The sequence below is a fragment of the Prunus avium genome, chromosome 8 (genome assembly GCF_965620075.1).
Source record: "Prunus avium chromosome 8, drPruAviu1.hap1.1, whole genome shotgun sequence".
Classification (NCBI taxonomy): Eukaryota; Viridiplantae; Streptophyta; class Magnoliopsida; order Rosales; family Rosaceae; genus Prunus; species Prunus avium.
In genome coordinates this window covers 35,292,959-35,308,842 of record NC_142291.1, presented here as the reverse complement: position 1 = coordinate 35,308,842, position 15,884 = coordinate 35,292,959, and the positions used below count along the sequence as shown (strand labels likewise).

At 39.9% G+C, this 15,884-nt stretch overlaps 2 protein-coding genes and 1 pseudogene across 2 annotated transcripts; 1 reads left to right on the top strand and 2 right to left on the bottom strand.

The window, feature by feature from the left end:
- The first annotated feature begins 301 nt into the window (after positions 1–301).
- Positions 302–1,883, top strand: LOC148292643 (probably inactive leucine-rich repeat receptor-like protein kinase At5g48380 pseudogene; annotated as a pseudogene).
- Positions 1,884–2,163: 280 nt separating this feature from the next.
- On the bottom strand, positions 2,164–13,621 carry LOC110773900 (mogroside I-E synthase-like). Its single transcript, XM_088245323.1, has 4 exons — positions 13,594–13,621; positions 12,928–13,028; positions 3,186–3,735; positions 2,164–2,894 (listed from the first exon to the last, which is right to left on the bottom strand). The coding sequence occupies exons 1-4, from the start codon at positions 13,619–13,621 to the stop codon at positions 2,164–2,166; spliced, it is 1,410 nt and encodes a 469-aa protein (XP_088101449.1).
- A 151-nt stretch (positions 13,622–13,772) lies between these two features.
- Positions 13,773–15,677, bottom strand: LOC110758102 (mogroside I-E synthase). Its single transcript, XM_021959892.2, has 2 exons — positions 14,928–15,677; positions 13,773–14,659 (listed from the first exon to the last, which is right to left on the bottom strand). Exons 1-2 carry the CDS (start codon positions 15,591–15,593, stop codon positions 13,934–13,936), a joined length of 1,392 nt encoding a protein of 463 aa, XP_021815584.2. The 5' UTR covers positions 15,594–15,677; the 3' UTR covers positions 13,773–13,933.
- Positions 15,678–15,884: the final 207 nt, after the last annotated feature.

Here is a 15,884-nt window from a genome sequence, read left to right as displayed (position 1 = left end):
AGACACCAAGATGATTAATTGGGTTTCTTTTTCTTCTTCATTTGTAATTGTCGAATTTTTAGTAGTTTGAGTTGTATCCTCTCTGTTTTTCCCATGTTTGAGCAAGTAAAATTCTAAGATGAGACTGAGTCATCTCATGAAGGTCGGCAAAGAAAAAAAGGAAAGGAAAAAAAGGGCAGACGAACACTATGGGTAGTCAATAGTCAACAGTCCAAGTCGTCCCTAAGCTTTCGACGAAAGGAGTGGCCTCCAAATAGCCCGATGAGCCCGTCTCCTTCCCTCACTTTCATAAACCCTTCAAAGAGAGCCAGGATATACCATTGGACGTATAAACCACTCTTGATTTTTAATGCATGTGCTGACCACTTGGGAGCCTTTTCATTAATTTGTGTCGTTGATTTTTAAACCCTTATCAGGGTTCTTTCATGTCCAGTGGTTATAAAAAGCCAGAGAATTTGAGGTCTTCACTGCTATCTTTAGCTCTGATCTTTGGCTTCATGAACTAAATAGCACTTTTTTTCTTCTTCTTTTCTTTTAGCCCATTATCCCATTTTCATGGCTTTCTTGATGCATATGTTGTTGAATGGACGAGATCCCGGCATTTTTATTGGTGGTGTCCTCTGGTTATTGCTTAGTTGTAGTTTCAGCTTTGGTGTTGAGAGTGATATCAACTGCTTAAAAAGTATAAAGGCATCACTTCAGGACACTTTAGGTTACTTAAACTCTTCCTGGGATTTCAACAACAACACTGAAGGTTCCATCTGTAACTTTCTGGGAATCGAGTGCTGGAACCCAGACAGGAGTAATGTTTTAAACATCAAGCTTTCGGATTTGGGACTGAAGGGCTCGTTTCCTCGAGGCGTAGCAAATTGCACAAGCCTAACAGGGTTAGATCTTTCAAGCAACCAGCTCAATGGACCTCTTCCTACGGATATCTGTAAAATCATTTCGTTCATTACGACCCTTGATCTCTCATCTAACAGCTTCACAGGGCCAATCCCAACGAACCTTTCCGATTGCACCTATCTGAATGTGCTTAAGCTTGACAACAACAAGTTCTCGAGTACCATTCCTCCAGAACTTGGCCGGCTTAATAGGGTTAAAACATTTAGTGTGGCCAACAATCAGCTGTCTGGCCCAGTCCCAAACTTTAATAATGGTATATCAATTACAGTGGACTCTTACGCAAACAATCCTGGACTTTGTGGATTACCTTTGGAGCCTTGTGGGTCTCAAAAGAAGCCAATTAGTTTTGTTAAGGTTTTGAGCTCAAACAAGGTAGTTATAGCAGCAGCAGCTGGTTTTGGTTTTGGTTTTCCTTTTTCTTTTTGTTTTTTCCTTCCAAGAGCTCCTAGTGTCCGTTATTTGGTGGTGTTCGCACGAAGATTTAAAAGTTGAACTCAGCCTAGCCAGTAACAGTTGTGCTCTTGTTTTCTGCTTTTCTGAACTCATTTTACCTGTCTTAAATTATATTTAGTCCTTCTATCAAGTTGACTGATTCACTAATTGTACGCTTGAAAATCCTCGTGTATAAATTGGGCTGGCATTTTTTTTGTTTTTGTTTAAAGTTAATGCTCATTTGAGGAAAAATCTAGTGAAATGTGGAGAACTCGAGAGATGTACACCCACTTTGACAAAATCGGCAAGCATAGCTTTCAAGACATAATTGTTGTAGCCATTCTCTGAAAATCCTAAAAAATATCTTGTAAACTAGTGGCTAGGAGAAGAAGCCAATGTTGACGCGAGTTAACCTAACAAATCAAAGAGATTTATTTTCTTTTTTCATATAGTTGACAATCCTTGTATAATTAGGAGATATTCTCCTATTTAATTCCTGTATCTATTTACTTGTAAAGCACTATTTGTAAACTCCTATATATATCTCCTTACGAAGAAGAATACAATTAACTTAAAGTATTCAAACCATATTCATATGTTAGTAGCCAAGTCGGGTGGCAGTTGGACAATGGCAGCATCTATAAATAAGTGTTTTGTTTGTATAATTTATAGTATTATGTATAATTATTTTAATAGTGAAGACACAAATTTCTGACTTTTAAAAATTATTAGTCATGGAAATTATTAATCAGTCCCTAGTAACATTTTCCACAAGAGGACTTGTACAAGGAATTTTTTTCAGAAATACACCACAGCTTTGCCTAGCTAGTTCTGATTCTGAACCAGTTTTGCAATGAACTCATCAATGTTTTTATTAGAACTTCCACCTTCATCCACTGCATTCTTGGCCAATGCTTTCCACTTCAAAGCGTTCTTTCGAATCTCCTTCCCTCTCTCCCCCTCCAATATTTCTCTCACACAATGTGCAATTTCTTCTCCTCTCACTATCCCTTTCTCATCAGCTTGAGCTTTAAGCCCTATTTTCCACACATCCATGATGAACTTGGCATTGGTGCCCTGGTCAATCCACTGTGGCACTGCCACCATTGGAACTCCTAAACTCAAGGCCTCCAAAGTAGAGTTCCAACCACAATGTGTGACGAAGCATCCTACAGCCTCATGTGCCAACACTTCCAATTGAGGGCACGATGAAACCACCAAACCCTTTTCAGACGTCTCCTCTGCAAACCCTTTTGGCAGCTCAGCTGATTCTGATGCCCTCACCACCCACAAGAAATAGCATTTGCTTCTCCTCAAACCCAAACAAAGTTCCTCCATTTTCTCTTCTCCGAGTTTTGCCACACTGCCGAACGACATATATGCTACAGACCCTTTAGGCTTTGCATTTAACCATTTCATGCAGGCATCACTGTTTGGCTTTAGGAGGCTGAGACCATATTCCTTGTCTTCTTCATGACGCTTATCCAGGTACATGGATGGTATGGTTGGTCCAATCGTCCTCAATGGCCAAAATTTTGCCATCCAATCCACCGCCTATGCGCATAAAAGGAAAGTGTTATCTTAAAAATATAAGGTCAAAGTCATTAAATTTTGGAGACTTCAAATACATAATTCCTTGGACAGGTAATTAATTTAGTGACTCTAGCAGTATTGTTGACGCGTCTCCCTATCAAGGGAATGAATTCATTCATATAGTCACAAAATATATGCAACTCAAAAGAAATATAGACATGAAAATAAAATAGAACATTTGAGATAGGGGTAAGGGTACCCTCCCTGGGCATGCACTGGCTAATAAAACTTATGCCAAGAATTTTGATTACCTCTTGTTTCCAGCTCATAAAATGTGCTGTAGAAGACCCAATCAGCTTTGTCAAGATTAGAGAACGGATCCAAAGACAGTTTAAAGAAAGCAGGGTAAGATTCAGGAACATAGATGAAAGATGGGGTGTCTGAAGGTTGAAGAGGTGGCAATCCAGGCAGCAAAACTTCAGAGTCAGGATTGAGAGGAAGTTTGAGCAGCCCATTATGGACAAGAGAGTATATGTTGGTAACAGCACAAGATACAGTGAAGAAAGCGGCCCCAGCAATCCCAACCCTTTTGGCCACATCAAGAGCCCAAGGCAAAATTTGATCATAAACTAAACAATCAGCAGGGTGGCCTGAGGCAGAGAGCTTGTCAATGAGCTCAGCCAAAGTCTGTGAGCCAATTTCCCGAAAACGGTCCCAGTAGGCCTGGATGCTCTCTGCTTGGGAACTCCCACCTTCTCCATCAAACCCATCAGAAATGGTCTCCAATGCAATGGAAGAGAATGATGATGGTGATTGTCCTCCTCCATCTCCATGCATGGCCTTGTTGTTGAAAAAATGGCTCACCTAAAGGATACAAAGGTTTTGGCGCTCAAAGGGAGAATTTGAAACTGCCTAAAAGCGACCGGTCGCTGGGAATTTGCGACCGGTCGTTCATGGGCAGATTCGAAGTCTGGAGCGAGCGACCGGTCGTCAGTTCTTTGCGACCGGTCGCAGGAAGCATGAGCGACCGGTCGCGTGACATTTGCGACCGGTCGTTTAGAAGCAGATTCAAAGTCTGGAGGGAAAACTTCTGGCGACCGGTCGCCCATTCCTGATGACCGGTCGCTCCAGTCGTGCTGTGACGTTTCCTTACGTGTTTTCAACTGTGTTTTCGATGGCTATCGCTTTCCACATGATTTCAGAGGCTTAGTGGGTCACTTCTGAGTTAAATGAATGTTGACTACGTGCTGGATAAGTTGGGAGAGCACTCATGGCTAGTTGCTTATCTTATTTCAAAGGGATCACTCTCCATTTTCTGGTGTAAGTGGGAGGTGGCTGAGTGGGATATCATTTACCTACTTGATCTGACATTTAGTCTAAGTGGTGACTAAAGGAAGGAACGTGGAGGACAAAGATTGTGTCTTATCTTATGTCCATTGGCTTGTGTAGGAAATGGGGTGAAGTAATATAACACAAGAGGAGAAAACAAGTTGGATAATTAGGTAGTGGCTGCAGCAGAAGTTAAGTTTTCCAGTGAGAGTTTCACAAAAAGCCAAGGAGAGAGCAAGAGAGTTCTCTAAGTGTATCAAGGTGTTGAGCAAGGGTGTGAGAGAAACAGATTGTGAGGGTAGTGTTCTAAGGGGGTTTCCTTTGTAAACCAAAGTTGTAACCTATCTTCATTAGTGAAATTTCTCAAGGTGATCACCAAAGAGGATGTAGGCAATTTTGCTGAACCTCTATAAACACTTGTGTCATTTGTGCTTGGTTAATTTCTGTGTGTGTGTGTAAGACTCATCCATCATTGAGTTCTTTGTCTAAAGTCCATCAACAACAAGATCTTTAAGGGCAGTGAGTTAGTCATTAATTCACAACAAGTGGTATCAGAGCTGTGTTTGGCAGCTGGAGCTAGTTCTTCTCTTGGAGTGCTAGTGTGTTGAAGATGGCAAGTGACATGGAAGCTGAGAGTGGTAGCAGTTCACAGCATATGAAGCAACCACAAGTAGCAAGCATGAAGGTGGAGTTAAAGCCTTTCACAGGGAAGGAGAACTTCACTCTTTGGCAACGAAGGATGAAGTCAGCTCTTACACAACAACAACTCCATGTTGTGTTGGTTGGCAAGGAGAAGAAGCCAGCAAGCATGACGGATGATGAGTGGGGAGTTCTTGACGAGTTAGCCAGAGGAGCTATCGAAAACTATCTCTCCGATGAGGTGCTCATCAACGTGATAAAGGATACAGCGAAGCAAACATGGGAGAAGCTCGAAGAGATGTTTGCAGGGAAATCGTTGTCCAACAAACTCTTCCTCAAGGAAGAGCTCCTGAATCTTAAGATGGAGGAGGGAGGAAATCTAATGGAACATCTAAGTAGTTTCAATAGATGTGTTGCTGACTTGCAGAGAATGGATGTGAATTATAGTCCGGAGGATAAGGCTCTCATGTTGTTGACATCCTTACCTTCGTCCTATAAACACTTCCGAACCACTCTTATGTTCGGAAAGGTTACTCTTGATTTTGAGCCTGTGGTGCAAGACATCATGACACACCATAGGATGACTCAACGTTCGGGAGAAAACTCTCAAGGCGAAGGTCTAGTTGCAAAGACCGGAGAGAGAGGCCGTTCAAAGAAGCGTGAAGGCAAGAAAGGCAATAGAGGAAGGTCCAAATCCAAGGCGAAAGATGGTTGTTTCGAATGTAGGTCAAAGGAGCATTGGAAAAAGAATTGCCCCATATGGAAGGAGAAGAAGAACAAAGGGAAGAATGCAGCAAACACAGCGGAGGATGTCACGGAAAGTGATGGTGAGCTTTTGTGTGTTAATAGCAATGTTAAAACAAATGCATTGGCTAATTCTTCAAGGTGTTCCTCTTCCGATTGGATTTTGGATTCCGGATGCTCATATCATATGTGCTCAAACAAGGAGTGGTTTGACACGTATGAGAAAGAAGATAGCAGTGAAGTGATGATGGGGGATGGCTTAATGTGTAGAGTCAAAGGAACCGGTACAATCAAGGTGAAGATGCATGATGGGGCTGTTAGGACGCTTGGAATGGTAAGGCACATTCCAAAGTTGCGTAAGAATCTCATTTCCCTTGGAACTCTTGATAAGAATGGTTATTCATTCAAAGCAAATGGAGGGAAACTCATAGTCTCAAAAGGTTCACTTGTGATTATGAAGGGAGAGATACAACCTAACTGTCTATATAGGTTATGTGGTACAACAATCATAGGTGGAGCAGCTGTATCTACAAGCAAGGACTCGGAAGATGAAACTCAGCTTTGGCATTTGAGGCTAGGGCACATGAGTGAGAGGGGCATGCAGGAACTACACAACAGAAAATTGTTGAAAAGTGTTCAAAGTTGCAAGCTTGAGTTCTGCAGATTTTGTACCATGGGAAAGCAATCAAAAATAGCTTTCAAGCAGCGAAACAAAGAGGAAGAAAGCACGGGTGTGCTAGATTATATTCACACGGATGTATGGGGGCCATCACCGGTTAAATCGAAGGGTGGAGCTCGCTATTTCGTGACTTTCTTGGATGATTTTTTCAGGAAGGTTTGGGTCTACTTCAAGAAGGAGAAATCTGAGGTCTTCACCAAATTCAAAGAGTGGAAGGCGGAAGTAGAGAACCTAACCGGAAGAAAGATCAAGATCCTAAAGAGTGACAATGGTGGTGAATATAAGGACAGCAAGTTCCTTGAGTTTTGCAAAAGTGAAGGCATTAAAAGGCACTTTACCGTGAAGAAGACACCCCAACAAAATGGAGCTGCGGAGAGGATGAACCGAACTCTCATGGAGCGTGAGAGATGTATGAGAATTCATGCAGGGTTGCCCGAATCTTTTTGGGCAGAAACGGTTAACCACGCTGCCTATTTGGTTAACCGATCGCCTTCAAGAAATCTTGAGTTCAAGTGTGCAGAGGAGGTATGGTCTAATAAGTCAATCGATTATTCGAATCTTAAGGTGTTTGGGTGCAGTGCATATGCACTTATTCCTAGTGATGAAAGATCCAAGTTGAAGCCAAAGTCTCTTGAATGTATTTTCATCGGATTTGAGAGTGGTGTGAAGGGCTACAAGCTGTGGGATCCAGTGAACCACAAGAAGATACTCAGCAGAAATGTTGTGTTTGATGAGAAGACCATACCTATGAACAAAGTCAAGAATTCAGAGGCAAAGGAGGATGTTGTTGAGAAAGAAACAACCATTAAAGTTCCACTCAAGAAGGTGTCAAGAAAGACTTCACGGAAATAGCCAACTGAAGACGTTCAGGAGGAGGTGGAGTCTGACATTGAAGAGGAAGAAGCTGGGCAGCTTCAACAACACACTCAAGAAGAAGAAGAGGCTCAAGAACAGGTGGAGCCATCATCTATAGCTTGGTCCAGGCCCAAGAGAACCATCAAACCACCTCAAAGGTTTGGATGGGAAAAGGATGCAGTTCACTATGCCCTAAATGCTAGTGAAGAAGAACCAACCACGTTCCAAGAAGCTGTTGAGAACAAGGAACGGGAAAGTTGGATGGAAGCTATGATGCAAGAGATGGAATCTCTACACCAAAACTCAGTTTGGGAGTTAGTTCCTAAACCCAAAGGTCGCAAGGTTATTGGCTGCAAATGGGTGTTTAGGAAGAAAGAAGAAATGCATGAGAAGGGTGCCACCTTATTCAAAGCTCGGTTGGTGACAAAGAAGGGTGCTTCGAGTGTGGGTCTATGGATCATTGGAAGCAAAATTGTCCGGTATGGAAGGAGAAGATGAAGAAAGCTGGAAGTTCAGCAAATGTATGTGATGATGACATTTGTGATGAACTCTTGACGGTTACGGAGGAGAGTAACGGGGAAGTCATGGCTAGCTCTTCGGGTAAGGGTTCAAGTTCTACTTCAAGTTGGATTTTGTGATTCCGGGTGCTCATATCATGTGTGTGCAAATAAGTTGATGTTTGACACATATGAGGAAAGGAAGTCATAGCAAGTTCTTCTTGCATGCAAGTTCATCATCAAGGGTGCTTGATCTCAAAGGTGCAGAAAGTGAAGTCAAGACAAGGGATGAGGAGGAGAATGTTGTTGAAGGGAAACTTCTTGCCAAGGTGGTCATGGATGAGTCTCCATTTGAGGTGGAGCTTGACACAAGGGCTGAAGAAGGAGGGCAACAACAACAAACTCACAAAGGGGTTCTACTTGAGGTGGAGCCATCATCAAGTGCAAGGTCCGGGCCCAAGGAATCCATCAAACCATCCCTAGGTTTTGGATGGATGGACCAAGAAGTTCCAGCCACGTTTCGGAGTGCTAGAGGGAGCATGAAACGGGAAAGTTGGAGAGGTGCATAGATGAAAAGAAAGGTGTTCTTAAATCCAAGAGCAAGGAGTGCTAACTGGGGATTTAGTGAACAAAGGTTTGGTATGTGTTTTGCATATCAAGGGAAGTCCATGATTCAAGGTTCCAAGAAGGCAATGAGCAACGAATTTGGCAAGGGGGAACTCTTTTCTGCACAAGAGGTCCAGGTTACTCAAGTCTAGGCTTGGGTGGAGCACCTTCCACCAAAGGTGCATTGAGGCAAGAGGTGTATTGCCATGGTGGAGCTCTTGGAAATTACTAGAACGATTTCTAAGAGGTTGAAGAGGTTCTAGAGTTCAACAATGGTCCATGGGGTGATTAATGGTTCGCCAAGGTGGAGATTGTTGGAAAAATGGCTCACATTAAGTATGCAAGTGAAGGAGGAAGCGACCGGTCGCTGGGTATTTGCGACCGGTCGTTTTGAAGCAGATTCGAAGTCTGGAGGAGAAGCTGGAAATCGTGACCAGCGACCGGTCGCAAGGTGCAAGCGACCGGTCGCTTTCAGACAGATTGCAATGCGACCGGTCGCCAGGAACGTGCGACCGGTCGCCAGACGTGCTGTGTCGTTTTTCCATGCGTTTTTTTTCAAGGTGTCTTCACATGTGTCGGTTTCCTACCTAATCCCTCGAGCTTCCAAGGAGTTTTATGGGTTCTAGGAAGTCTAGCAACGTGCTAGAGAAGCTGGAACACCATTGAATGAGGTTTGTTGACTTGCTTCAAGGAGTACCTACCCTATGGCTCTATATAGGGTGGCTGAAGTTGCAGCTATCAATACCTAGCCTTTGGTCTGCCCAAGTTGTGGTCCATGTTAGGTAACCAAGGGCAGAACGTGGGAGGAAAGAAGGAGTCTCTTCTGAAGTCCAAAGGCTTGTGTATTAAAGGGAAGAGGAAGCAAGACAACAAGTGTGGTTTTACTTCTCAAGGAGTGGACAAGTAGCTAGGAGCTAGTGTGTCCAAGAGTGGTTCAACTTACCAAGGGAGGAAGAGAGAGAGGGCAATCAGTTCAAGAGAGAGCTGAGTTGAGTCTTGAGTAGTCTAGACACCAAAGGGGGGAAACACCAAGAGTTGTGAGAGTGTTCACAAGTGTATCAAAGTATTGAGCAAGGGGTGAGAGAGAAAAGAGAGCTTGGGAGAGAATAGAGTTCTAAGGGGGTTTCTTTGTAAACCAAAGTTGTAACTTATTCTTTCATTAGTGAATTTCTCAAGAGGATCACCAAGAGGATGTAGGCAATTGCTGAACCTCTAAAATACTTGTGTCACTTTGTGCTTGGTTGGTTTCTCGTGTGTGTGTGTGTGTGTGTGTGATTCATCCATCCTTGTGTGTGTCACAAAGTCCATCAACAACAAGATCATTAGGGGAGTGAGTGAAAGTGTTTGTCCATTTTCACAACATAGGCAAAGTAAGCAACTCTAGCAATGCGTGTGCTTAAGCTTGACAACAACCAATTTGATCGATAGGCTTCGAATATTTACTGTCAAGCAAACTCCGGTGACGATGCTCAGCTGACAGTTATGCAAACTCCGTGGCTCTGTGGGAGCCTTCTGATGCCCATGTCAAAAGAAGCCAATTAGTTCTGTTATGGTTTTGAAGTCAAACAGTGTAGTTATATAGCAGCTGCAGGTGGTTTTGGCTTTGGGTTCGTTTTTCCTTTTCCTTTTTGTTTTTTCCTTCCAAGAGCTCCTAGTGTGTAAAATTTGATGGTTTTCTCACGGAGATTTAAAAGTTCAACCGAGGCTAGCCAGCCTTTTCTCCTTTTATATTTTACGAAACTAAATTAAGTCTAAAAAAGAGAGAGCCCTTCTTTCAAGTTGATTGATTGGTTTTACTTCGCTCCGTATAACCAAACACGTATGTGTGGTGAAACAAAGTATGATAGCGCACAACCCTTGTTCAAGTTGACTGATTGGTTTTACTTCAAGTTGACTGTTGGGGTCTTAGATTGATTTGTAATCTTTGGCTTGTGTTTGATTTGAATGAAATATTCTCTTTCCAAAATAAAAAGAAAAAAGGTATGAAAGCACAATTTCGATGGAAATATTTGAAAAATATCAATATCGGTAAAAATTGTATAAAAACCAGGAAAATTGTGAGAAAAACTTGAAATTTTTTATTGAAACTTTAGAGGATGTTTATTTAATCAATTCTCTATGATTTTATCACAAAAAAATTAGAAGGAAATATATTGCATTTTGGGTTTGAGTGATTTAAGTTGATTATATAGCAAACTCACAAACACTGTGAGTTTAGAAAATATATAGTAAGTAATGAAAGAAGATTAAATACACTATAATATTTTATTTATGAAAATTTAGTACCACAATATTTGCAAATCGTGCTATGTTTGTTTCCATGTAGTGGGTCTTAATGTCCCCAAATAGGCTATCATTTATTGCCTCCACTAGACATCTTAAAAGTTCCTATATTAATTTGTTATGGAAATTATGTACATTTTTTTTTTGCTAAACGATGGTTAAATTTCATTAAGACGAATAGAAAGGTTTATAATATTTAAAACATAGTAGTAACAGTTATCCAATGAAACCTAAATAAAGTTACCCAAAGGAAGAGTTAAATAGGAAGTAAAGAGTCGCTAATTTTCAAAAAAAAAAAAAAGGAAGTAAAGAAAATGATTATAGGTATTTAAGTAATTAAGTAATAATAGGGGATAATAAAACCTAAATAAAGTCATATGAAATTCTATTTCTTTGAAAAACAAATTGTAGAGACAATATAAATATTACATGGTGTAGCATGTAACCACTAAATAACCAGCAACGTGGTGGATAAGGCGCTCAAACAAAGTTGGAAATGATAGGGGTTCGAAACCCTCGAGTGCGCCAAAGCTTCAGGAATGTTCCAAAATATCCCCCTTTCAAAAAAACAATAATTTTGGCGAAATATTGTCACGCCTTGATTCGGAAGTAAAGAATATTCATAACCCACTCACAATGATAAGTACGAAATATTGCAACACCACTTATTACTAGCATGCAAGGTGGCATGGCAATGATGATTAGAATAATGTGACTCATCTCCGTTTGGCCAATGATATCACAACACCACTTGTTACTAGCATGCAAGGTGGCATGGCAATGATGATTTGATTAAAACCAATTCCAAGTCTCTACACGTGGAAAACAAAAATGGTGCCATCTTTCAACTAAAGGAATAATCTCATACTAGGCTTAAGATTTAATAACATATAAGTCTTCACAATAAATATTTAATTAAAAAAAATTCATATTAATAAATAATTTATATGTAGTATGAATAAGAATTTATATAGGTTTTTTTTTAAAACATGCTCTCACAAATATCGTTTAAAATATCGATATTTTGGTCCATGGTTTTGCCTATCCCTAAACTTTCCTAATCATAAGTTTTCGTAGTATAATTTACTTTTTTATATTTCATAAGATTCAAAATAGCGTACATGCACAGGAAAGAATCGGAGAAGAATATTTCGCAAAATTGCATGTATTCGAAGTTTATCTTTAAGGCTTTGTATCCAATGAGGTCATGAGGGTGTTCGTCATTACCCAATTAAAGCTTGAAGAAGTTTTTGAAAGAGAAACCTTTAGCACGAGTCATGACAAAAATTGTTTACTGAAAGATTTCTCCCTTTTGAACCTTTTCGCTGTATGGTTTTATTAGAATCACACCACTTATTAATATGTTTATTTTTTCCCCATACTCTACAGTGCAGTTTTTGTTTCTACATAAATTAGTTTTTGTTTTTGTTTTTTTTGCTGCTTTTGTTTTTGTTTTGTTTTGTTTTGCATTTTTTTGTTTTTGTTCACATAATTGATATCTAAATTGTTTTTATTTTAAAATCCAAATTAGTAAACTATGTAGTGTTTTAAAAATACAAAGCCAACCATTAGGAATGATGACGAGATAAGGTTGTTATGGCGACGGAAAGTTGATGTGAAATTGGGAATGTGGCTGCCCTGTTTTCCAATCGAGAGAGAGGAAGGATGAGATCTGATTTTGGACAGGCTTTTAAACAAAAAGGGTAAAATTATATTTTATCTTTCTAATTTAGACAGGCCCAATGAATTTGGGACTTCTCTTTAGTCAAATCCAAAACAAAATTTGATTCCTAGGTATTAAAACCCAAACAGAAATACTTTATATCTCAAATTCTAATTAGTTAATTAGTAAAGATTGTTATATCTAATGTCTATTTTTTATTTTTTTATTTTTGTGGTTCGACTTAGTCCGAACTTCCTTTTGTAGATGCTTTGGACAAATTCCCAAAGGACAGAACATGAATTAAATCGCAAAACAAGTTGCACAATTATTTTCCACAAGAAGACTTGTTTTTGTACTAGGCAATTTTTCAGAAGACACCAGAGCTTCGCCTATAGAGAGTGTTTTTCAAGTCGTCACGTGAGGAGCAAGAGAGACAAGACTCATCGTGTGTGTATCACGGGACATCAAGATAGTAATTTACACATCATGATGATTATTAGTTCGGTTTATTCATCTTTTTCTTTCTATATAATATTGATTACACAAAATTATGTTTCTAATTTCCATGTTCGAGAAGCCAAATCTAAAGTGAGACTAAGTGATCATGAAGATCAGCAACAGGCAATATCATTGTCACAAGAACTGGAACTAAGTTTTCTTCTTTTTGTATTGCATAGTCAATTACATTGCATAGACTCACTTTTATTCTCTACAAAAGGACTTGTACACCACAGCTTTCCCTAGCCAGCCTAGCTCTTAACCAGTTTCTCAATGAACTCATCGATGTTTTTATCAGAACTTCCACCCTCATCCACAGCATTCTTGGCCAATGCTTTCCACTTCGAAGCGTTCTTTTGAAGGCCTAATTTTTAAAGATTAGCTAAGAGGAATTACATGAAAGTGTACATTTGGCAAGGAAAGCCAATTCTAAGAATCCTAAACATAACACCTTGAAAATTATATGCACATGATTTGGTCTTGTATGTCCTTAAACTTTTCTAATCATAAGGTTAAATTTTCAGATTTCATAATTCAAAATAGTGTACATCCATATGAAGAAAATGCAAAATTGCATGTATTCGAAGTTTATCTTAACTTAAGGCCTTATATCTAATGAGGTCATGAGGGTTTGGATCGAATGGTTTGAAATTAAAAATAAATAAATTGGTGATGAGTGCTCTCGTTTTCTGTAGAATTGAATTTATATATTTATATGGATTTCCTCTAATAAATTCTTACAAGAGATGTCTTAATCATCATGTGGGATGGGCAAGCTAAAATTTTTGAACACCCTAAACGCAAGGATCGGATTTGTATGCATCTCTTCTAAGATTTATTAGAAGAATAGATTTTCTAATGATTAAGTAGAACTATCTATGCACGATATGTGTGTTCGAAGAATAGGTCATGAGGGTGTTGCTTATTACCCAATAAAAACTTGAAGCAGTTCTCCATGTTCCCAAATATTTAGATTTTTTAAAGAGACACCTTTAACATGAATCATGACAAAAATTGCTTGTTCAAATTTTTATTTATTTTTATAGACGTTTCGGCTTTTATCCTCTTGCCGATGCTTTGGACAAACTCCCCAAGGACAAAACATGCATTCTGTTGCAAAACAAGCACAAATAAATTATAGAGATGCATCAAATTACACAATTTGAGTTGAGTCTACTACATTACATAGCCTGTCAGTTTTATTTTCCACCAGAGGACTTGTGCTATAGCTAGGCAATTTTTCAGAAATACACCAGTGCTTCGCCTAGCCTAGCGCTGAACCAGTTCTGCAATGAACTCATCAATGTTTTTATCAGAACTTCCACCTTCATCCACTGCATTCTTGGCCAATGCTTTCCACTTCGAAGCATTCTTTCGAATCTCCTTCCCTCTCTCCCCATCCAAAATTTCTCTCACACAATGTGCTATTTCTTCTCCTCTCACTATCCCTTTCTCATCAGCTTGAGCTTTAAGCCCTATTTTCCACACATCCGTGATGAACTTGGCATTGGTGCTCTGGTCAGCCCATTGTGGCACTGCCACCATTGGAACTCCCAAACTCAAGGCCTCCAATGTAGAGTTCCAACCACAGTGTGTGACAAAGCATCCTACAGCCTCATGTGCCAAAACTTCCAATTGAGGGCACCATGAAACCACCAGACCCTTCTCAGATGTCTCCTCTACAAACCCTTTTGGCAGCTTAACTGATTCTGATGCCCTCACCACCCACAAGAAATAGCGTTTGCTTCTCCTCAAACCCAAACCCAGTTCCTCCATTTGCTCTTCTCCATGTTCTGCCATACTGCCGAACGACATGTATGCTACAGACCCTTTTGGCTTTGCATTTAACCATTTCATGCAGGCATCACTGTTTAGCTTTAAGAGGCTGAGACCATATTCCTTGTTGTCTTCATGACGCTTATCCAGGTACATAGATGGTATGGTTGGTCCAATCGTCCTTAATGTCCAAAACTTTGTCATCCAATATTCTATCACCTATGCGTAAAAGGAGAGAAAATTAAAACAGCAAGTTTAATCTCAAAAGTTGAATCCTAATTAAGGTCAAAGAAGTCATTAATATTTGGAGACTTCACACATAAATCATAAGATCGTCATAGCCATTAATTTGTAAGGTAGTGATGCATATAGTGGCAGATAATGAATTTGGCGAACAAATTTGGTGACTCTAGCAGTATTGTGCGCGTCAACTTTCAAGAGAATGAATTAACTTGGAACCGAAAACCACCTCATCAATTTTGTTTACCTCTTGTTCCAGCTCATAAAATGTGTTGCAGAAGACCCAATCAGCTCTGTCAAGATTAGAGAACAGATTGACAGACAGTTTAAGGAAAGCAGGGTAAGATTCAGGAGCATAGATGAAAGATGGGGTGTCTGAAGGTTGAAGAGGTGGCAAACCAGGCAGCAAAATCTCAGAGTCAGGATTGAGAGGAAGTTTGAGCAGCCCATTATGGACAAGAGAGTATATATTGGTAACAGCACAAGATACAGTGAAGAAAGCAGCCGCAGCAATCCCAACCGTTTTAGCCACATCAAGAGCCCAAGGAAAAACTGGATCATAAACTAGACAATCCGCAGGGTGGCCTGAGGCAGAGAGCTTGTCAATGAGCTCAGCCAAAGTCTGTGAGCCGATTTCCCGAACACGGTCCCTGTAGGCCTGGATACTCTCTGCTTGGGCACTCCCACCTTCTCCATCAAAGCCATCAGAAATGGTCTCCAATGCAACGGAAGAGAATGATATTGTAGATTGTTCTCCTCCTTCATGCATGGCCTTGTGAATAGAGCGGGTAGTGATCAATGTGACTTTGAGTCCTTTGTGCTCTAAACGCTTGGAGAATTGGAGCATGGGATTAATGTGGCCTTGGATTGGACAGAAGAAGACCAGACAGTGAGCTTTTTCTCTCTTCTCCATTTCTGTGGCCGAGCTAGGAATTTTATCAAGAAGGGTCAACTTTAAATTACAATGAACTTAGTTTTTATAAGAAAATATATAACCCAAATTCTAGCAACCTAAAAATAATGAAAGAGTATCAAACGTTGATTTTAGATAGAATGAGAAAATCAAAGAAAATACATGACACACACATATAAATGGCATATGAAGACATGAAAACAAATATAGATCATATTCATGTTCATTGTAGACAATTTACATTTGTGAGAAGGGTCAATAGTAAGTATAGCTATAAAACAACTTGTATAA